This window comes from Drosophila serrata, unplaced genomic scaffold, assembly GCF_035046125.1.
Source record: "Drosophila serrata isolate PLE 108 unplaced genomic scaffold, ASM3504612v1 contig_382, whole genome shotgun sequence".
Classification (NCBI taxonomy): Eukaryota; Metazoa; Arthropoda; class Insecta; order Diptera; family Drosophilidae; genus Drosophila; species Drosophila serrata.
In genome coordinates, this window is record NW_028257280.1 from 6,781,548 (window position 1) to 6,803,840 (window position 22,293).

Sequence of the window (22,293 nt, forward strand, 5' to 3'; positions counted from 1 at the left end):
GTAGGCGGTTTAATTTGCATAAAGTACACACTTGCATATCCGCGTGCCTCGTGATTTATGTAGAATTTTATGCATTCCACTGTAATTTGCCAATTTGTAAATAGAATACAGGAATTTTCGCACATTTTTCTACTAATTAAGCCAAGTTTGGCACTTTTCTTTTAATTTTCTTACATATCTTGTAAAACCCATTGTTTCCCAGACATGGCACACATTGAACTTATAGAACATTTATTTTAGATGGTTCTATTTAATGAAATTTAAGAACATGATATTCATATGTTATGGTTTTATTGATATGCAAATACAAAAATAAACAATCAAAGAAAGTACATTTCTTAAATAAACATATATATATGTTATACTTAATAAATCCATAAATCTGCAAAGTGCTATTTTCGTTGGCGCATTTAATATACAAATCTACTTATTGTTCAAAAAGACTTGCCTACAGTATTTATTTGTAAATTATAAACTTAAATACGTTTGACTTACCAACTTTTCATTACTTTTTAAATAATTTATCCTTTTTTGAAGTACTTTAAATCTGGCGGTAAAATGTAGTGCGACCAGATGCAGTGGAAACAACAAATCTTACGCTCTCACAAACGGCCGCCTTCGGCTCGGTTCGGCATTGTTCGGCTTTTGAGAAACCTATATATACAGGTGTCCGCGAGCCATTCGGAAAAAATTTTTTTGAAAAAAGCAACGGCGTCGCGTACCGCTCCGCGGAAAAATTATAAATTGAAAACCGTCCAAACGTTTTTTTAACGTTGTTGGCTGTTTGGCTTCTTGTGCTGGTGTTGGCCAATGTGTGTGCGTGTGCGTGAGAGAGTGCTGCAGTTCAAAAGGGCAGCAGCAACAGCGGCCGAAGCTCAACTCTCTTTTAAGCCAGCTCTACTGCGCGTGTGTGTGTGATTTAGGGTAACAGTTCTTGGCCAGCGTAAAAAAATGAGAAATTAGATTGGCTCAAAGCGGAAACGGAATCTCTGTGCTCAATATTCAAATTCAGGCTAGAAAGTGTCGCGTGCGAAAGTGTGCAAATAATACAACTAGCGAATAAAAAAGAAAAATAATAAAACTGAAGGAAACCTGTTCTAAGCCAAGTGCGGCAAACGTGTCGCGCGTTCGCGTCTGTGTGTGTGCGTGTGGGAGAGGGAATACAGAGAAATAGAGAAGAGCAGAATGCAATAAATAATAATAAACAAAGCTCAATGCCCAATGAATCAAAATCAACTGAATGAAAATTATTAGCCTAAACGAAAACCTTAAAGCGAAAACCCTTTCCAATACGATCATGGCGGCGGGTGCGTCACCAACACAACGGCAACAACAACATCAACAGAGGAAAGCAACAGTAGAAACAACAACAAGAACAACAGCGAGAAGTCGGGACCGCACGAAAAGCGCAGCTCAAATTACGACGCCAACGTCGTCGTCGCATTTGCTCAAGCGCGCCATTTCAGTTTTTTCGTCGCCTCAATGGATACCGCTCTTCATATTAATTTATTTAGCAACAGGTGAGAGACAAATATGGAGCTAGTTCAAACAAGAGAGAGAGAGAGCTCTGAGAGGACATTTCCACTCCACCGTATGTGTGTGTGTGTTGTTGTGTTGTGGATGCAGGGGGAAAAAGGTATAGAAGATGGAGAGGTGGGAGAATGCAAACAATTGCGTTTAAACGTTCTTGAAACAGTGAAACCTCGGTAAAAAGAACACTCTTAGAGTAAATTCACCAATTTTTATGCATTTTATGGGTTCTATTTATTTTCATTTTAACTAAGTATATAAAATCTGATTCTGATAAAGATTTAATTAATGTGTTAATTATATTTACAATGTTTAACTAATGGAAGTTATACTGTACAAATATTATTTGCTGAGCCACATGCATTTTTTTGTAGTAAACATTTGCTGATGGTTTCAAAAAAAGCTCTCATTCCGAAACAAGAGCAACAGGTCACGTGAATGTATATGTGTGTGTGTGTAAGTCTTGGGATGTGGCCAAAGGAAAAGTCATTTTGGGGAAAGGAATTTCCATTGATTTCGGGCATCCAAGAAACTTGTTGAACGGGTTTTCCTTGAAGAATAGTGACTCATGGCAATGGTATACCTGAAGTTTGAGTGTGTTAATTATCCACTCATTTCATTTTATATTTGATGGTTGTGTGTGCTGTGTTCTTATCGCAAAAATAAAAGAAATACTTGAGAATCTTAACCTCAAATATATTAGCTTCGATCACGTATTTATTTATATTTAACTCGTAGAAATTATTTTCGGTTGCTGGGCTGGGTTATTAATCATAATAAGTGAAGAACAAGTTTAGTAATGTTAATAACACGTTATTTTTAGTTTTGTCAGCAAAAAACAATTTTAATAATGGGAGTTAAATTTTAAAGTTTACCTAAAAAGAAGTCTGAATCATTTGGGGCTTAAGTCAGTTCAATATAATAATATTGTTTATGGAAACTCACTCAAAAGGGATTTCTAATTACTTTCCATATTAAATAATAAAGCCGGAAACATAAAAATATGTAAATCTGCTTGCATTTTTTACAATATCTGTTATTTCATGGAATTTGCAACTTTCAATCTAATTACTCGCATAATGATCACTTTAATTGATTCATAACTCTTGCTGACTCATTGTGTGTAATTATCAGTTAGTTACATGTTGTCCGAGTCTCAATTCGGCTGCTTTCTTAGCATTTTCTGTGCCCATTTTTTTACCGAATTGTGCAAAAACGACCTAAAAAACAGTGTATTTATTTACAATACCTACCATCCGACTGTTGTTACGCACAATCTTATCTTTTGGCCGGAAAGTAGAGTAACAACAGTTGCAAAAGCGCGACCGGCGCAACGTCAGCAGACCGCAATTCGATAAGGAAAGCCCACATAAAAAAGGAGACAGAGATGGAAATAGAGAGAGTTTTCCTTTCCAGTTCGATGTTGGGAAAGCCCTGAAATGCACCAAAGAAACTGGTTTTCACAGCAGCTTCCATCATAGAAGACAATTATCTACCTTTCAGTTAGAAAGGGTTTTTGGCATTTTGTTCTTTTAAAAGAAAAGCTATTTACTTTTACATTAGCCTTAATTTATTTATGGAAAATGTACTCTAGTTCCTTCATAAAATGAGAAAAAAAACGTTAAAATCAAGTTGTAAATAGAACAAGGTTAAATAACCTTTATAATATAATGTATTTAAATACTAACCCCAACTGAATCTCACAAATTCCAATATTCCATTCAAAGAGATAAGAAACTATGGGGCTATATTTTATCAGACATTATTTGACTTTGCTTAATGACTGACGGGGGAATAATCACAAAAGAGTGAAAAGGGACAAACAGACAGAGGTTTTCCATTTCAACGTTGGGAAATCCCTGAAATGCATCACAACCACTGTTTTAAAGCAGACTCCATCATAAAATCCCGATGATCATCAGCGTCAAACTTCACTTCGAGAGCGGTGTCTATCTGGTTTTCCTTTGAATTTCCGCCCTAAACACAGATATAATCCATCATATTCAGGGGAAAATCGCGGCGCAGGTACTCTCTGAAAGAAAAAAGTGGAGGGAATACATAAATTAAGAAAACTACCTGCATTGCGTTAACGATAACAACACGTGACCTCGCGGGTCAGTGGAAATACACATAAATGGGAATCGAGAATGGAAATTGTATGCGGGATGGGCACACCCGCGTTCTCCGGCCTCCGGTGTCCGGTCTTTTGGCCTGGTCGAGTGTTAAAGTGCAATCGGCCGTGACATGGGCCGTGTTCCGCGCTTTGTGGGCCTACGCAGCCAGCCGGCCGCGACCATTGCCTGACGCTGGCCATTAGTGCAAGTCGTTAGCCAGCTCTATAAAAATAGCCAGTATAGAACTAAAAAAGAACTGATTTGTCCCCAGTCCCTAAAGGTTGGAGGGATTTAATAACCAGTAATCAAAGTATAGAGGGGTATATGTAGCAAGCAGGAAACAAAATATGTGTCCTTTTCTATAAAACTCCAGATCTTGATAGTTGTTAAAGCTACAGAGCTGAGTTTTGGGATGTTCATATCCAAAAAGTGTATCTTGCGATGGGTAACTTACTTTGTAACATATAAGACCAACTTTTTATGGATTTCTTTGAAAGAAAACATTCTCTCATAGGGTATATTATGGTCGAGACCTTTGATAATATCGTTCTTACTAGTTTTTAGTTACAACGTTGCCAGTTTTCAGCGACTGCATCGATTAGCCCAGCCACCTTGGGAATTTACCACGACACAAAAAACCGCAAATATGAGAAAATCAGGGAGAAAAAAAAAACACAGACATAAAAAAAAATAAAAAAGATATTGCCGCTTTCGCTTTTACTTGATTTTATTTTACAAATTTTCAACCAAACAAAATGTTTAAAATTTGTGGGCGTTGTTCAATGCTGTCTCTTGGAGTGTCTCTTTATCGCGGTGATCACGTAGTTGCGTTTTATCTGTCGCTATTTGCATACGCAGCGCGTTGTTACCAACAACAGCAACAAATTCCATTGTTGGCATTGACTCACAACAATACCAAATACGATGGGTTTAAAAGCACAAAAATCGAACACAAATTGTTTTGGTAATTGTTGTGGGAAATTAAATGATAGTTCTAAGGCCAATTATTGTAATCGGAATGCGTGATAAAAGTTATTTTTTAGTGATTAGAGGTGGTAATTGTAATATAATGAAATATTGGAGTTACATTTTTAAAATATTGGCATATTTATAAAAAAAAAAACCTGATATTAACCAAGGTTGTAGAAATTATTATACTTGAAAAAGTAGTTAAAATATTATGGCAATGTTTTTTAATGATTCTTTCTATATTTTTTTAATATCAAAACTTTTCCCGACAATGCAGTCTTTTTCTTAATGCATGAAAATAGGAACTCTTCTTTAAATAACATGACCTTATATTTCTCCTTCGCTCTTTTAAAGTTCTCCAGAGAGTGTAAAGTCATTTCCTGATTTCATATCCACAGTATATAAATGTTTTCATAATTACTCATAGCTCTTAATTTATTTTGTAAACCTTTTCATAGTGCAACGCCCACTTGGCTGCGTTTCAGCCGCAACAGTCTGTGTTTGCCCAGACTGAGTTCTGGCTGTTGGTTCCGAGGGTTCCATGGGTTCCATGGGTTCCGTGGGATCTGGTTGGTGGCTGCTCTTTGGGGACGCACCGGAAAAGATTCTCAGGCGTGTTTTCGGTTTTTTTTTGTTTTGTTTTATTCAACACAGTTCATTGCTTTGTGCCAGTTTGTGAACGAGTCTGGCAGCCCCTTGTTCCAGGCCCACAGAATGTACAAGGGCCGATTGTTGTTGGCCACAAAACTGGTTCCCAGGTGCGCCTGCGCAGAAGAGGCTAAAAAAAAATCAGCGGCGCCTATAGAGCGGGGGAGGGAGCGAACTCTATTTTTGAGTGTGCTCAATTCTAAGCATTTATTTTTGGCCTGTCTGTAAGCCTTAAGATTCAGTTAGCTCTTCCCAGAACGAAGATATTAAAGAATAAACGTTAACTGTTTGTACGTGAATGAAAAGTCGCACAGAGACACATAATATAGTCCAAGAGTACTTATAAATAATATACAGAAATAATAAAAGCACCCAAAGTCACTCAAAAGAATGTGAACAAGTCACACCTAAAAGCTAAGAATTAACAAAGAATGAAATAACTCATTTCCATTATAAGATTTGTATTGTTGTCTTCAAAGTTTTTGCACTCGTGTTGATATCAAAATATAAGATGCTTTGATATTGCGATTATTCAGAGTTCGTGCCAATTTATTTTTATTTCTATATCTTATTATTTCTGTTGAATATGAAATTGACACACTCAACTTTTTCAGTGGGTGCGGGTTTTGGGGTTTTTTATTGCTACTAATCTCCAGCTGTCATGGGAAACGTTTATTTATCAAAACTAATTAGCTTCTGACCACTTGAATGTATTGTTACCACATTGTATTATAGAAGCGGTTTTATTTAAATATTTAAAAATAATTCCTCACCGCATTTCTTGGAAGCTAAAGCGGAAATTAGTGTGGGAACATCTCAGTTTCGTTTCTTGGCATTCTCTCTGATCTTCACAACAAGGTGTTGGAACAAATGATGGCTCTAACCCGAGTATTCTTCGGGTCTAAAGTGCAGTCAGACATGGAAGAGCTGAAAATGTGTGTAAGGTTTGCTAGGGAATAGAGCATTGGACATGGGAACGAACTAATCTTGGGAAGAAATTAGTTGCCTTTAAGGTAACGCAACAAAGAATAGGGATTATGCACCTTTGAGGCGTTTATTTATCGTTTAGCAGAGGTGGAAATGTGCAACAAAAGTTTTTACCAAGTTAGTTTTTCTGTGTACATCTTACAGCCATAAAGAATAACTCCCAGAATCTATTAAGCCGAATAAGTATATATGAATATTTCATGGCGGAAATGTATAATAACTATCCATTTTTAGCTCTAGATAATTAACCATTAAAGTTTCCGCCTAATATATATTCAACTTTATTTTGTATTTTCTAAAGTTAGCCAAAACGAACTGAGGTAAATTAGTTAATTTGAAAACTTCCTAAGAAAAACTTTTCGACAACAAATAACCATAAATATTTGACACCTAATAAAAAATATAACATTTAATTGCTTTCCGTTTAATATTTATTTAAGTCGTATTTTGTGACAAAATAAACCAAGCTTAATTAGTTAATTATAAACTACCTATGAAATTCTTTACGGCAGCAAAAATCGTGTTTATTTTAGTTTCTAATAATAAATTTAAAATAACTTTAGTTCTGCTCAATATTTATTAAACTGTATGCCATATTTTAGATCAGGCAAAAGCAATAAGTTAGTTAAATAATTTTAAACTGACCAAGGAAATCTATTTTAGCACCTAAAATCATAAATTTACTGCATGTAATAATAAATTTAAAATGTTTTTAGCTTAGTTCAATAATTCTTGTCGTATTTTCTGTTCAGTAAAAAAAAAAAAAAGTTAAATAATTAAAAACTTAGCGGTAAATCTTTGTTTACAATCTTTAAATGATCATTTGAAAACTATAAGTAATCTCGACTCGTGATCGTTGAACATCATATGCAATTAAGCCCTCTCGATAATCGTATTATCAACAAGCTATAATTAAAATTTAATCGCGACACGTTTTCACTTTTCCATCTGTAGAGAAAAACCAAACAGAAACCGAAAACTGAAAACGAAAACGCAACAATTAAAGTGCAATTAAAAAATTTCGAATTTAATTAGACAATACAAATTATTATTGTTGTTGAAGCTAACAACAAATTAAATACAGAAACGAAAAAAAAAGGCTAAAAATCGGTCAAAAATAATTTATGCAACTTCTGAACATCCGATAAGCGTAAAGAAAACAACAAAACAATCGAGTGCAAATTGAAACTTTTTTTCGTAGGCGTTTTGTTACACAAAAACAATGAAAAAGTAAAAAGTATTTAGAGCAAAAATTAAAGGCAGCAACAATAATGAATATAAAAAACAGACGGTTTTGTGTGGGTTGACTATGTGAGGCAACACAGACGAACACATACACATCCATACAGAAAAACTGAGGTAAAACAATTGAAGTATGACCAAATGCAGAGAGTTGTCCGCACGAGGAAGAAGAGCAAGTGCACTGAAAAAAATATGGGGTTAATATGTTATAGTATCCCAACTTCATCGAGAAGTGGTATAATTTTTTATTGAAAAATTCTCGTTTGCCTTAATATGATACATTACGGGGAAAGTATATTCTTATAATTAAATGAACAAATTTTAAACCCAGTAATAAACTTCGTAAACTTTCCAAACCTTAAATATTTAATTTAATTTTTATATATAATTTAGAAAGTATACTAAGGATAATAGTTTTATTATATGATTAGAATATGAAATAAATTTTAAAGATACAAAAGGTATGTTGGAAACACAAGCAATGGTTTCTGTATTCCATTTTTCGACAAATTTGTGTAATAACATTTTTATAAAATATATATTTAGGAACTACATATAACTATTTTATAAACCTTTACAATGTAAAGCAACAAAATAACATCAATTTCTTTCTGTGCTTCGGGAAAAGGAGAAAGATGAAGCAGTAAACAATCCCGGGCAACCGTCCAAGTTAGCCCAGTTAGCAACGTGAAACGTGCTTGTGTTGTGGCCAAACATCGGACCCACGACTTTAGTCTAAGGGTTGGACCCACATGAAATGGGGCAGGGAGGAAGTGCAACGCTTTCCAGGGAGGTTAATACTTAGCTGCAATTGCCAGAGTGTCAGCAGTGAACTGAAACAACAGGGCTTAAAAAGCAAACAAAAACATTATTGAGACAAAACTAAAAAAAAAAAACAAAAAAATTGCAACTGCATTTAATATAAGCAGCGGGAAACTAGTAAACTATATTAAATATGTAGAAAGCTGTCATTGTTTGTAGACTCATAAAATCTTAAACTTTAAAACAATTGAGTAATTTCACACCGAATATAAAGATGAGTTAAACATATAGAATAAATAGTAGGTAAACCTTTCTGTTCTATAACATTAACATTAATATAAAAAGAATCTTTTTAATGTACAATATCTTAATTTTGTTTTAAATATTTAGCAAGAGAAAACGTTGGCCACTATCTCAAAGGTGCCTCTGTTGGTATGAGCTTATCTTATCCTGTTTAGAACAAATGGTTAAATATTTGCTTATCCAATAAAATAGACTTAGTAAGCTTTTTTTATATTTTAGATATTATGTTTTTATGAAGTAAATCTTATTCCAATATATCTGTTTTTCTGAGAGCGTTGAGGGACTTTACTTGGCTTTGCTTTTACGCTGACCACGAGTGTGTGACGGCACACCACTTGTACCAATTGCAATGTACTTGGTGTTGTTTTGCATATGCAGACGCCGATTAGTCATACCAACAGAATGCAATGTAAAAAAAAGGCAAAATAAAAATAAAAGTAAAAAACACAAAACTGCAAAGGTAGAGCCGGGGCCAAAAGCAAAGCAATGCAAGCTGAGCTAATTTGCATACATCTACTTATGTTGTATTGCAAGTGTTGCAATGAATGCTGAATGTTTTTTTGTTAACTGGGTCCCCCACCTCTTTTGGGCCATCTTGAGATGTGAGTGTGTGTGGATGTGGGGGCGTGCCAGGAATTTGCAGTTGTTGTTTCCTTTTTCCAACATTTAGCGTGCTTTTAGCGCAATGCACTTTGCATAAATCACTTTTTTTTGGCTTAAATACGATGGGAAGTACGAAATGGGGAACTTGAAAAGAGAGTGATTATATCTGCTAGCGTTTTCTCTTTTAAATTGGAAGACTTAACTTAAGTGTGGTTGGAAAACTAAAATTATAATATCCGAAATGTTGTTAGTGGGTATTTATTAACTAAAAAACGTGTCAAAAATGAGTAAGGAAATACTTCAGCTTTATAATAATAAATGAGAGAGGAAACCCAACTGTAAAACATTCAAGATATTTTCACAATAGATCTGAAAACTCCAAATAAATCCAAGTTTAAATCTCTTGCTGACAAACTATTACCTAAAAGTTCATTTACATTTAAAAGATCTTGGCCATTCGCCACACCCCTGCTCAAGAACCGGCACAAAAGCATCTTTGTCCCCGAAAAACTCCAAGCGAGACATCATTAAAAGCTTAAGAAGCATTTCTTTTTTTTCTGGTAAAAAGACGAAAAGAACCTATTAAACTGTTTCTTTTATGGCACCGCTAAACAGAGAATCGCTCGCTCTTTGGAGCCAAGTTAAGCTCGAGTTTTGCAGTTTCCAGTTTGAAGCCAAAGTCGAGTCATTCATGACTCAAATTAAAAATAAACAAAAAAGAAACAGACAGACAAACGGTTGTATAAAACCACTCAAATATATATATATGAATTCTGTATATAAAAGAGTGAAATAGAGTTGTTCTCGCTGTGTGATTTGATTATGAAATTTCCGTTCCGTTTTTAACGGCCAAACACATTGAAGTCCAAGATTATATAAAAGCGCATACCGAAGCCGGAGGTAGATCTATAATTCAGTTGCTAATGCTTACACTTGAAGAAAAGGTTTTAGATTGTATAAAGAATTAATTTTTTAAACAAAAAGAAAAGCAGCTGTCGAGTGCTTTTTAATGCGACAAATTTAGTTTTTTGTTCATTCATCAAACCCCTTTTTATGTTCTTAAATTTCTCGCGTGTACTTTATAGCATTTTTGCCTCTTAACTTCTAAATAGTTTTCTGCATAGTTTCGTACGTGAGTATAATATAATTATGAGCTACTTTGCTGGAGGCTTATTTACTTGTTGTTCACTCACTGAGTAGACATAGTCTGCCCCTTGAACACTCCCCTTTCGCACCTGAGACTCACACACATGGAACACACCAAATGGCCACAATACCGAACTGTCAATGCAAATAGCAAATCGCCTTTAAATACAAAATAAAATGTTTGCAAAGAGTGAGCAAGAGGAGGCGGCAAAATCGATGGCCTCATAAAGTATTGTATTTGGTTTCCCGCCGTAGGTTAACGTCGCGGCGGCGAGGTCTCCGGAGCACCTTCTAAGCCCGTGCCGGCCATGGGTCAGGGCAGCCCAAAGGGCACAGAGGAGCAGCAACGGGTTCACCCCTTGGACCAGAAGGTGCTAAAAAGATCTTTTCTCGAGGGGGGAGATGTGAAAAAACCATGTTAATACACAAGTATTAACTTGATTCACGCAAATACTAACATAACATTTTTGTTTTTGGCAATTTAGTTAAACGATGCCATTGAAATGGCTGAGGTAATCTTTGTTTTTGAATGCCAAAATTAGCTTAACAGACAAGGCTTCCATTTAAAGAAATGTTTATTAGGATAAAAATATGTTTTTAATGCCACCATTTTTGATATGAAGTAATTACATTTAAAACAGATAATGAATATAATTTTTTAAAGTAGTTTAATTGGCTAAAACTCTGTTAAAATGTTCAAAAGCTGAATATATTATAAAGTTGCATAATTTAATAATACATGTTAAAAGAAACATTCCATTTATGAATTACTTTAAAATAATTTTCTTCAAACCTTTAATAAATCATTTAATTAATACACTATTTTAATTTCCTAATGCGTTTATATACCTTTAATTTGTTGTATAATTTAATATACTCATTATTTTAATCAAAAACTAAGTAATTTCCCTTTATTTTCGTTTCAATTTCCTTTCTCTAATCTCTTTTTTCCTGTGCCACTTTCTTTCCGTTTTAAGATTTTGTTTTCGATTTTTCCCTGAGATCTCTATGGTGTATTGATGAAAACTAGCTTATGAACATGCAAGTCTGTTTATTTTTCATGTATGTACTAATGTACATTCATATTTTGTTTTTTGCTGATTTTTTACGCCTTCTGCACTCGGACCAAGAAAGTTCGTTAGTTGTGTCTGGCTCTCTTTTGGTTTCTTGGTATGAAAATGTTGCAAAAAACTATTTGGAGTCGGTTATGGAGTCTTTTGTTTTGATTGTTTTGTGTTCATCTTTTGTTATTTTCTTCCTAATGTTTGGTGGGATTGATTCTGCGCTTTGGTGATCAACGCAAATGAAAGTTGGAAAGAAGAGGGGGCCTCTAACTGATTACCACTTAAGTGGCATGTGCCGGGCCATGGCAACTCGTCTAATTTGGTCAATGCTACTCGAAAAGACAAAACACTTTCTTAGCAAGAGTGGCTCAGAGCAGCAGCAGCAAATGGGCAAAGACGTAGTGAAAATGCTGAAGCAGACAGCACTGGGAAAATGTAAGCCAAAGTAAACCAATTGGCCATTTGCCGTGTGCCAAATACGCGAAATGAGGAAGTCTACGGTTACAAATGCGTTCGCCAAATGCGAATGAAATGCGATTAGTTAAATGGGAGACCGACTTGGCCCGTACCGACCTGGCCTTGTCATGCTTTTATTTTATACATTTCAACCATCAAGTCTCTTACAATCAGCAGAAAAATTGCACTGAAAATTAAAGATATTGCAAATGGATTTTGTTTGGAAATGAATAGTTTACATATAAATGATTTTACAAAGCAAATGGTACAAAAAAAGTTAAGAATAAAAACTATTTCATTGTCCTAAGTAAAGGTATTCCAAAAACTACTTCTCATTTCTTTGACTGTAATCCCACTAACCCTGACCAATCTTAATCTTCTCTTGCAGATGTCGCCTCTGTGGAGGTTCAAACCAAGGAAGCATACTTCAACGGCTCCACTTACCTCCGACTGACCACACCGATGCCCATTTGGGATCACTCAGCGATTAGCTTCCGCTCTTGCCGCGGCGGAGAGATCCTTGCCCAGCAATACAACAAGAACTCCATTGTAATCTCAGTGCTCAATGATTTTCTGCAAATCTCTTTGGCGGGACCGGCAGTTCATGGGCCCAACAATCGGTTGGATGTCAAGCTTCCATACCAGCTGCTGGACAACCGCTGGCACACGCTGCAGTTCAAGTACGAGTATGGCAATCTTTACCTGCACGTGGATCGTGCGGCAAGCATATTTGGTAAGTTCAAATCCCGTCAATCTTTCTTTCTCCCCCCCTTAATCCCCAGGTTGCAAGCCACTTAAAAATGGGGTCGTGTCCGGCTGTGAAACGTGAAATGTTGCAAGACAAATAAAAGCGAATCACATGATGAGGGTTCAGTCATGCAATTGTACTGGAAAAATGGGACAGCAGGAGCGGGGTAATGATGAACTCATTTGTAAAATCAATTTAACGATTGGAAAGGGAACTGTAGAGTAGAGGGAACAAGAGAATTTTCCTGGTATTTAAAAAGATTTTGAGTAAAGCTTAAATGAATATACATCCATTAACATAACTTTTATATTAATTACTTTCCCTTCCATACCCCTTAGCTAACTCCACGTACAACAGTCAGTTCTTAACGAACCAGGACATTGGCTACAAGGATGCCATCTTAATACTGGGAAACTCCTTCTCCGGCTGCCTTCTGGATGGTCCTGGTCTTCAGTTTGTGAATAATTCGACTGTTCAAAATGTGGTCTTTGGAGCTTGTCCTCTGACTCCTGGACCCTGCAGTGATCATGATCTGTTCACTCGCTTGCCGGATAACTATTGTCTCAATGATCCCTGCATGGGTCATGGAACTTGCTCATCCAGTCCCGAAGGATACGAGTGTCGCTGCACAGCTCGTTACTCGGGCAAGAATTGCCAGAAGGACAACGGTTCGCCCTGCGCCAAGAATCCCTGTGTGAATGGGGGCTCTTGTTTGGAGAACTCTCGCGGAGATTACCAGTGCTTCTGCGATGCTAATCATAGTGGTCAGCACTGTGAAACGGAGGTCAATATCCACCCACTCTGCCAGACGAATCCCTGCCTGAACAACGGGGCCTGCGTGGTCCTGGGAGGAAGTGGGGCAATTGCCTGCGAGTGCCCCAAAGGATATGCGGGAGCCAGGTGCGAGATCGACACGGATGAGTGTGCCTCACAGCCGTGCCAGAATAATGGAAGCTGCATCGATCGGATCAATGGATTCAGTTGCGACTGCACCGGCACCGGCTACATGGGAGCCTTCTGTCAGACCAACATTGATGAATGCGACAAGAATCCCTGTCTGAATGGAGGCCAATGCTTCGATACCTATGGTTGGTACACCTGCCAGTGTCTGGATGGCTGGGGCGGTGAGATCTGTGATCGACCCATGACCTGCCAGACCCAGCAATGCCTAAACGGTGGCACTTGTGTGGACAAGCCCATTGGCTTCCAGTGCATCTGTCCACCGGAGTATACTGGAGAGCTCTGCCAACTGGCACCGAGCTGTGCCCAGCAGTGTCCCATCGACTCGGAGTGCGTCGGCGGCAAATGCGTGTGTAAGCCAGGCTCATCGGGTAAGTTACAAGTTCCATTTTCTTTCGGTTTCGGTTCATGCATGTCATTTTAAAATTTATTTCTCATTTGCTTAGTTTTAAGTTCATGGTTTATGGTTTCTTTCTGAGTGAGATTTAATATGTTATATGTATATACAACAAAAAAAGCTTCCGATTTGGAGCCGCTGACTTCTCTTGAGGTGGAGATGCTGGACTCCACGTTGTGTCCCAGCGAAAAGAAGAAGCGCTACATATCGCCCGAGTGGCTCAAACGCAAGCGTTGTGAGCTAAAACTGAGTACGTGGACAAAGTTCACAGGGTTTAATCTAGAGCTCTTAAAAATCGCTCAGCAGTCGATTAAATTATGGCTTTATTTAAAGATTTTAACGCTTTTTAAATGTATTACAATAAAAGTTAGTTTGCAATTTATGAAACCCTCAGTATTTTTATCTTTCTTTGTTGATAATCCCCACAAAATCCCACACAATACTAACTTGTATATATTTCCCGCTAATGTATTTGCTATAACCTAATACCCTTAATCTTATATTGTAAAAATACAACAACGCTATGATGTAAATGGGAACGGTTTTTAGGCCCCATTGGTCACTGTTTGCCAACAACAACCACACCGACACCAGAACCACAGCCAACAACGACAACAATAAGAATTGCTACCGAAATCCCTATCCCAATTTTAACAACAACAAAGATTCCACCAACAATAACAACGACAACAGTCAGAACAACAATTGCAACAACACCAACGACAACAACAACAACGACGACAACAGCTAGCAATAAAGCACAACAACATCCCAACCAGGCACAACAACAACAACAACATCAACAACAATCACCAACCCAACGCTCGGCTTCCCTGAATGCATGTCCCCAAGAAAACTGCTTGAACGGTGGCACCTGCCTGGGCCATAGTAGCAATTATACCTGTATCTGTGCCGCCGGATACACAGGTTTGGCATATATACATATAAATATATATATATCCATTATGTTACCCCGCGGCAGCAGGGGCAAAAGGGTTGTCCTAAAAGTGTGCATGCCGAAGCACTTAGCCCGCTTTAATTGAGTTAAATTTGAATGCGGTTATTGGCCTTAGTTAGTTTGGTTGTTCTTTAAAATTGATATTGATCCCGGCTAGAGTCCTGCTTGAATCTAGTAATGTTTAGAAAAAGCTCAAAAAATGTTTATTATAAAGTTATAATATTTTTTAGATTTGTTATTTATGCGTTTTATTTTTGTAAATATCATTTAAATGCGTAACAAGCTTTTAATACATTTTCCTATACTAAAGCACGTTCTTCAAACGTGTTTCCTATTAAATATTTTATTATTGAACTATTGTTGCAAAGTTTTTAAATATCAGTAATAAAGAGTTCAATTGTATTAAATATTTATATACGGTAGTCACAGACATTGCAATTTGTTTAATATTTAAAAAAGCGTTCTAGATTCACTTAGAGCTCTAGCTTAATTTTAATTCTAATTCAATATTGTGTAAACTTTTAGTGCAACCCCAACAAAAATTAACTGTAAATACGTAGTAAAGTAGTTAAACTTAAACATAAACAATTGATATTTGGTAAACACTTGAAATTCCTCGAGTTATTTAATTAGCAAATAATTTTTTACTATGGGTTATTTGTTAATTTCGACTGTGTACTAATCTTTATTCTTAAATCCCAGGTTACAACTGTCAAACGAGCACGGGCGATGGTGCGGCCGCCTTGGCCCTGACCCCCATCAATTGCAATGCCACCAATGGGAAATGCCTGAACGGAGGAACCTGCTCAATGAATGGAACCCACTGCTACTGTGCCGTGGGCTATTCCGGCGATCGTTGCGAGAAGGCTGAGAACTGCTCACCGCTGAATTGTCAGGAGCCGATGATCTGTGTCCAGAATCAATGCCTCTGTCCGGAGAACAAGGTGTGCAACCAGTGCGCCACCCAACCCTGCCAAAATGGTGGCGAGTGTGTAGATCTCCCGAACGGAGACTACGAGTGCAAGTGCACGAGGGGATGGACCGGTCGAACTTGTGGCAACGACGTGGACGAATGCACCCTGCATCCGAAGATCTGTGGCAACGGCATCTGCAAGAACGAGAAGGGATCGTACAAGTGCTATTGCACACCCGGATTCACCGGCATCCACTGCGACTCGGATGTGGATGAATGCCTCAGCTTTCCCTGCCTCAATGGAGCCACATGCCACAATAAGGTAAGGTAAAGGGCAGTCGGATTTATATCCGATATTGCCTTCTTGTGTCCCTCGAAAGTGTATCTGTTACTAAAGTGTACTAGTTGTTTTTCTTTAAATACGGAAAGCATCGGATATTGAGACAAGTGAGTGGGTGCAGAATGCTTTTGTCAGTCTCCTGAAATGTTCCTGCTTACCAAACTAGTTGCGTTTCCCTTGCCTTCATTTAGAGAGGTCCTAGAATAGGCTTATATCCGTGTATTCCCTAGCCAAGTAGCTTGAAATGAACTATTATTAACTATATTTTTGCTTGGTTTAATTCAAAGTTTAAATAGAAAGAAGTATACTAATAACCCGTCTTTACTCCTTGATTCATCCAGATCAATGCCTACGAATGTGTTTGCCAGCCGGGCTATCAGGGCGAGAACTGTGAGGTTGACATTGACGAATGCATCAGCAATCCCTGCTCAAACGGATCCACCTGCATTGACATGATCAATAACTTTACCTGCAACTGCATTCCTGGAATGACAGGACGCATCTGTGACATTGACATCGATGACTGCGTGGGAGATCCCTGTTTCAACGGAGGTCACTGTATCGATCAGCTGGGTGGCTTCCGGTGCGATTGCAGTGGCACTGGCTATAATGGCGAGAACTGTGAGCTGAACATTGACGAGTGCATCTCGAATCCCTGTCAGAATGGCGCCAAATGTATTGATCAAGTAAAGGACTACTTCTGCGAATGCCATGCGGGTTATAAGGGCAAGAATTGCGAGCAGGATATCAATGAGTGTGAGAGTAATCCGTGTCAGTACAACAGCAACTGTCTGGAACGTTCCAACACCACGTTATATCAGCTGAGCCGCAACACGGACTTGCCCAAGGTGTTCAGCCAGGCCTTTAGCTTCGAAAATGCCAGCGGGTAAGTCTTCAGGCTGGATTTTAAACCAATTCCTTGCTTAATTCCCTGTGATCCTTACAGATACGAGTGCGTCTGCGTACCAGGCATCATTGGCAAAAACTGTGAGATCAATATAAACGAGTGCGAGAGCAATCCCTGCAGCAAACATGGAACCTGTAATGATGGGGTAGGTGTCGGGTTTCCCGAAAAACCTATCTTTAAAGTGAAGTCATATATGACTAATCCTTTTTGTCCTGGTTTTCCTTGGGCAGATTGGCGCCTACACCTGCGAATGTGAACCCGGCTTTGAGGGCACCCACTGCGAGATCAATATAGATGAATGCGACCGCTATAATCCCTGCCAGAGCGGCACCTGCTATGACCAGATCAACGACTATGATTGCGACTGCGATGCCAACTTTGGAGGCAAAAACTGTTCGGTGCCACTAAGGGGATGCAAAACGAACGTAAGACTAAAGAATCCTTAATCCAGGATTTATATTAATTACTTTCTTTTTGTTTTCTTAGCCCTGCTTAAATAATGGTACCTGTCTGCCGTATTTGGTCAACGAAACGATACATAAGTACAATTGTACCTGCGAGAACGGCTTCCAGGGCAACACCTGCGAAAAGACGACCACACTGTCCATGGTGGCCACCAGTTTGATTTCGGTTACCACGGAACGCGAAGAGGGCTATGACATCAACCTGCAATTTAGGACAACGCTGCCCAACGGAGTTCTGGCCTTTGGCACCTCCGGCGAGAAGAACGAACCAGTTAGCTACATCCTAGAGCTAATCAACGGCCGGCTTAATCTACACTCTTCCCTACTGAACAAGTGGGAAGGCGTGTTCATCGGTTCCAAGCTAAATGACAGCAATTGGCACAAGGTATTTGTGGCCATTAATACATCGCATTTGGTGCTTTCGGCCAACGATGAACAGGCCATCTATCCGGTGGGCTCCTACGAAACGGCCAACAACAGCCAGCCCTCCTTTCCACGCACTTATCTAGGTGGCACGATACCCAATCTCAAGTCCTACTTAAGACACCTCACACACCAACCGTCCGCTTTTGTGGGTTGCATGCAGGATATCGTGGTCAATGGAAAATGGATCTTCCCCGACGAGCAGAGTGCGAACTATACTTCCGATGACACTAAATTGGAGAACGTACAGAGCGGCTGTCAGCGCATGGAGCAATGCAAACCGAATCCCTGCCACTCGAACGGAGAGTGCACGGATCTGTGGCACACCTTTGCATGCCACTGCCCCAGGCCGTTCTTCGGACACACTTGTCAGCACAGTGAGTACACCGCAATGACAAGAGGAGATCATCGGTTAAAACTATTCTGATTTATTCTGTTTTCAGACATGACTGCCGCTACCTTTGGTCACGAGAACACAACCCACTCGGCGGTGATTGTGGAGACCACTGATGTGGCTCGAAGGGCCATTCGTTCTATTTTGGATATCTCAATGTTTATACGAACCAGAGAACCGACCGGACAGGTGTTCTACTTGGGAACTGATCCACGCAAGGCGCCCACCAAGAGTAAGTGAAAATGGAGAACCCCTAAATAACCTTTTTCAACCTTGTTTAACCTTTCTTCTCCCCCTTAGACGTCGGTGACTCTTATGTGGCTGCCAAATTGCATGGCGGCGAGCTGCTGGTAAAAATGCAATTCAGCGGAACTCCGGAGGCCTACACCGTTGGTGGCCAGAAACTAGACAACGGCTATAACCATCTGATCGAGGTGGTGCGCAATCAGACGCTCGTGCAGGTCAAGCTCAATGGCACCGAGTACTTCCGCAAGACGCTGTCGACGACGGGTCTGTTGGACGCACAGGTGCTCTACTTGGGCGGACCTGCACCCACACGGGAGTCCCTACTGGGAGCCACCACGGAACCGGGCCCAGTAGGAGCTCCAGGCGCAGCAGCAGTAGCTCCCACTGAAGACACCACGGTGTCCAAGGATGCGGACGACAGCAGAGACTACTTTAAGGGCATTATCCAGGACGTGAAGGTGAGCAATGGCTCGCTCAATCTGATCGTCGAGATGTATCCACTGAACGTGACAGATGTTCAAGTGAATGCCAAGCCCCTGGGCGCCGTCTCCATCGATCGGGCATCCGTGCTGCCTGGTGCCGTGTCCGATGATCTGTGCCGCAAGAATCCCTGCCGACATAACGCGGAGTGCAGGAATACATGGAACGACTACAGTTGCAAGTGTCCCAACGGCTACAAGGGCAAGGATTGCCAGGAGATCGAGTTCTGTCAGCTGGTCACGTGTCCCGGACAGAGTGTCTGCCAGAATCTGGACGATGGCTACGAGTGTCTGACCAACACCACGTTCACTGGACAGGAGCGTTCACCTCTGGCGTTCTTCTACTTCCAAGAACAGCCATCCGAGGAGATTGTGGGTGAAACTGCTCCCAAGCAGACTCTCAAGCCGGTCATAGATATAGCCTACCGCACCCGGGCTGGAGGCACTTTGCTGTATATCGACAATGTGGACAGTTTCTTCGAGATTGGCGTGAACGGAGGCCGGGTAACCATTACCTGGAAGTTAAGCCAGCTGCATTTTGGCGAGTCCACGCGCTTCGAGAAGGAGAACACTGACGGCGAATGGAGTCGCATTTATCTGAGGGCCCACAACGGCAAGCTAGAGGGCGGCTGGAAGGGCTGGGAATCGATGGTGGATCCAGCACCAGCCTTCTCGGTTGACATTGACCAAGGAGCCATCCAATACCTAATCGCCAGCAGCACCCAGATATACTTGGGTGGCATGCCTGAGTCGAGACAGGCACGAGGCTCCACGCTTTCCGCCCAGCAGGGCTCCCAGTTCAAGGGCTGTGTGGGTGAGGCGAGGGTGGGTGATCTTCTGCTACCGTACTTCTCCAATGCTGAGCTCTATCCGCGCACCGAAAACGTGTCCGTGCAGCTGAAGGCTCAGTTCCGCCTGAATGCCACGCGTCCGGAGGAGGGCTGCATTCTCTGCTTCCAATCGGACTGCAAAAATGCCGGCTTCTGCCGAGCTCCGTCAGATGAATACGCCTGCACCTGTCAGCCTGGCTTCGAGGGCGATGACTGCGGCACGGATATCGATGAGTGCCTGGACACGGAATGCAAGAACAATGGCACCTGCATCAACCTAGTGGCTGCATTCCAGTGTCAGTGTCAGCCAGGCTTTGAGGGCCTTCACTGCGAGCAGAATACCGACGAGTGTGCGGATCAGCCCTGTCAAAACGGTGGCAACTGCACGGATCTGATTGCTGCCTATGTATGCGACTGTCCAGAGGACTATACGGGTCCGCAGTGTGAAGTGCTCAAGCAGATGACTTGCGAGAACGAGCCGTGCCGTAACGGATCCACCTGCGAGAATGGATTTAGTAAGTACTTGAAGATAATAGGATTATAGGTCTCAGAATTAACATTTGTATTCCCCTTCCATAGATGCCTCTACGGGAAATAACTTCACATGCACATGCGTGACCGGCTTCGAGGGACCGCTGTGTGACATTCCCTTCTGCGAGCAAACGCCCTGCGATAATGGAGGTCTCTGCTTGACCACGGGACCTGTGAGTATCTAGCTTAAAACTAAGGTCTTTCTCCTAAAATAATAATCTGGTTTTTTTTTCTCCCTCAGGCACCCATGTGCAAATGCAGCCTGGGATACACAGGTCGCCTGTGCGAACAGGACATCAACGAGTGCGAGTCCAATCCCTGCCAAAACGGCGGACAGTGCAAGGATCTCGTCGGCAAGTTTGAATGCGACTGCCAGGGCACGGGATTCGAGGGCATCCTCTGCGAGAACGACATTGACGAGTGCAGTGTGGAGAACGAATACTGCGGCGGATTGGGCCGTTGCTTTAACAAACGTGGCTCCTTCCAGTGCATCTGCCAGAAGCCATATTGCGGCGCCTACTGCAACTTCACAGATCCCTGCAATGCCACGGATATCTGCGCCAATGGCGGGCGTTGCGTAGAGGCCTGTGGCGCCAAGCCGGACTACTATTGCGAGTGCCTGGAGGGATTCGCGGGCAAGAACTGCACTGCACCGGTGAGTTGTGGAAACCAAAACCAAAGGATCTTCCAACTAATTTACTGAATTTCCCTTTAGATCACGGCCAAGGAGGACGGCCCCTCGACAACGGATATTGCCATCATTGTCATACCCGTGGTGGTCGTGTTGTTGCTTATTGCGGGCGCCCTGTTGGGCACCTTTTTGGTAATGGCACGAAATAAGCGAGCCACTAGAGGTACTTACAGCCCCAGCGCCCAGGAGTACTGCAACCCGAGGCTGGAAATGGACAACGTGCTGAAGCCGCCGCCAGAGGAACGACTTATATAGTTTGAGCCACAAGGCGACGACGATTAGCAAAGCAAACGAAAGATATTTTTAAAAATCCGCCCATATACACCTTAGTTGTAAAAGTAATGCAATGTTTCGTCCTAAGTTCGCCCCTAGTTACGGTTACGTCTTAAGGTGCTCAAAGCAATAGCAGCAACCAGGCTTTCGCCGATCGTCCAATCGATCCCCCCTGCCTGCGCTTTAGTTAGTTAATAATGACGTTGTCTATTTATTCTTGTAGTTTATATACAACAGATATCAAAAAATGTCGATATATTGATTCTGCATCCATTTTTGACGCGAAAGGCAATATTTTATGTGTTAGTTTGGACCAATATAATTGATCATATCGATCATTTTACGTTAAATGCGATATCTGAAAAATTCGATAAATATTTTCGGTATGATATTGAGCGCGATGTTTTTGTTGATATATCATATCGGATTTGTTTCGATATACATTCCTAGACAGACGTACCGCCCCCTATAGTCGTTATGTAGTTACGTTCCAATAGTTTCGATTCAGTATTCGATTTCTCGTATGTGTAATCCTAAAGCTGCGAACAAAGTTGAGCTCTGACACCGATTCCCTCCCCTTCTTGCTCCTCAACATTCCCAACGGAAGCCCATCAAGTGTATTGTACGAGTATTTTTGTAAATAGATCTGTACGACTCTTTAAACTATATTAGCTGAGCTAAACCTGAAAATCCTATATGCCTATATATATGCGAGTATATATATCAGTAAATGTGGCCTTATAACAAAAAAAATTAATATATATTAAAATAGCAATGGCAACTATAAAGAACATGAGAAACTATTGGATAAGTAAATCAAGTGAAAGACATTTTTTGCTCTAGAATTTCTAAGCGTAAACGTAAGAGACTGTACTATATAATAAATATTAAATATTTCGAAGCTTTTCCAATTTA

At 40.3% G+C, this 22,293-nt stretch overlaps 1 protein-coding gene across 7 annotated transcripts; it reads left to right on the forward strand.

The window, feature by feature from the left end:
- The first annotated feature begins 649 nt into the window (after positions 1 to 649).
- crb (cell polarity complex component crumbs) lies at positions 650 to 22,279 on the forward strand. Of its 7 annotated transcripts, none has more exons than XM_086840762.1 (15): positions 650 to 1,520; positions 12,213 to 12,557; positions 12,911 to 13,903; positions 14,051 to 14,179; positions 15,590 to 16,122; positions 16,206 to 16,247; positions 16,482 to 17,026; positions 17,087 to 17,192; positions 17,278 to 17,472; positions 17,534 to 18,311; positions 18,378 to 18,560; positions 18,629 to 20,398; positions 20,463 to 20,587; positions 20,656 to 21,069; positions 21,130 to 22,279. In XM_086840762.1, the coding sequence occupies exons 1-15, from the start codon at positions 1,241 to 1,243 to the stop codon at positions 21,358 to 21,360; spliced, it is 6,669 nt and encodes a 2,222-aa protein (XP_086696888.1). In that variant the 5' UTR covers positions 650 to 1,240; the 3' UTR covers positions 21,361 to 22,279. The 7 variants fall into 7 exon arrangements, with proteins under 7 accessions (XP_086696888.1, XP_086696886.1, XP_020810836.2 ...); XM_086840760.1 differs by lacking the exon at positions 14,051 to 14,179 and adding an exon at positions 14,479 to 14,856; XM_086840759.1 differs by lacking the exon at positions 14,051 to 14,179 and adding an exon at positions 14,479 to 14,856 and having other exon boundaries at positions 681 to 1,520; positions 16,230 to 16,247.
- Positions 22,280 to 22,293: the final 14 nt, after the last annotated feature.

Coding starts and splice junctions, on each gene's coding strand:
- crb (XM_086840760.1), top strand. CDS start 1,241: ATGAAAATTATTAGCCTAAACGAAAACCTTAAAGCGAAAACCCTTTCC. Junction 1,521..12,212: donor ATTAATTTATTTAGCAACAG/GTGAGAGACAAA, acceptor CTTCTCTTGCAG/ATGTCGCCTCTGTGGAGGTT. Junction 12,558..12,910: donor TCGTGCGGCAAGCATATTTG/GTAAGTTCAAAT, acceptor CATACCCCTTAG/CTAACTCCACGTACAACAGT.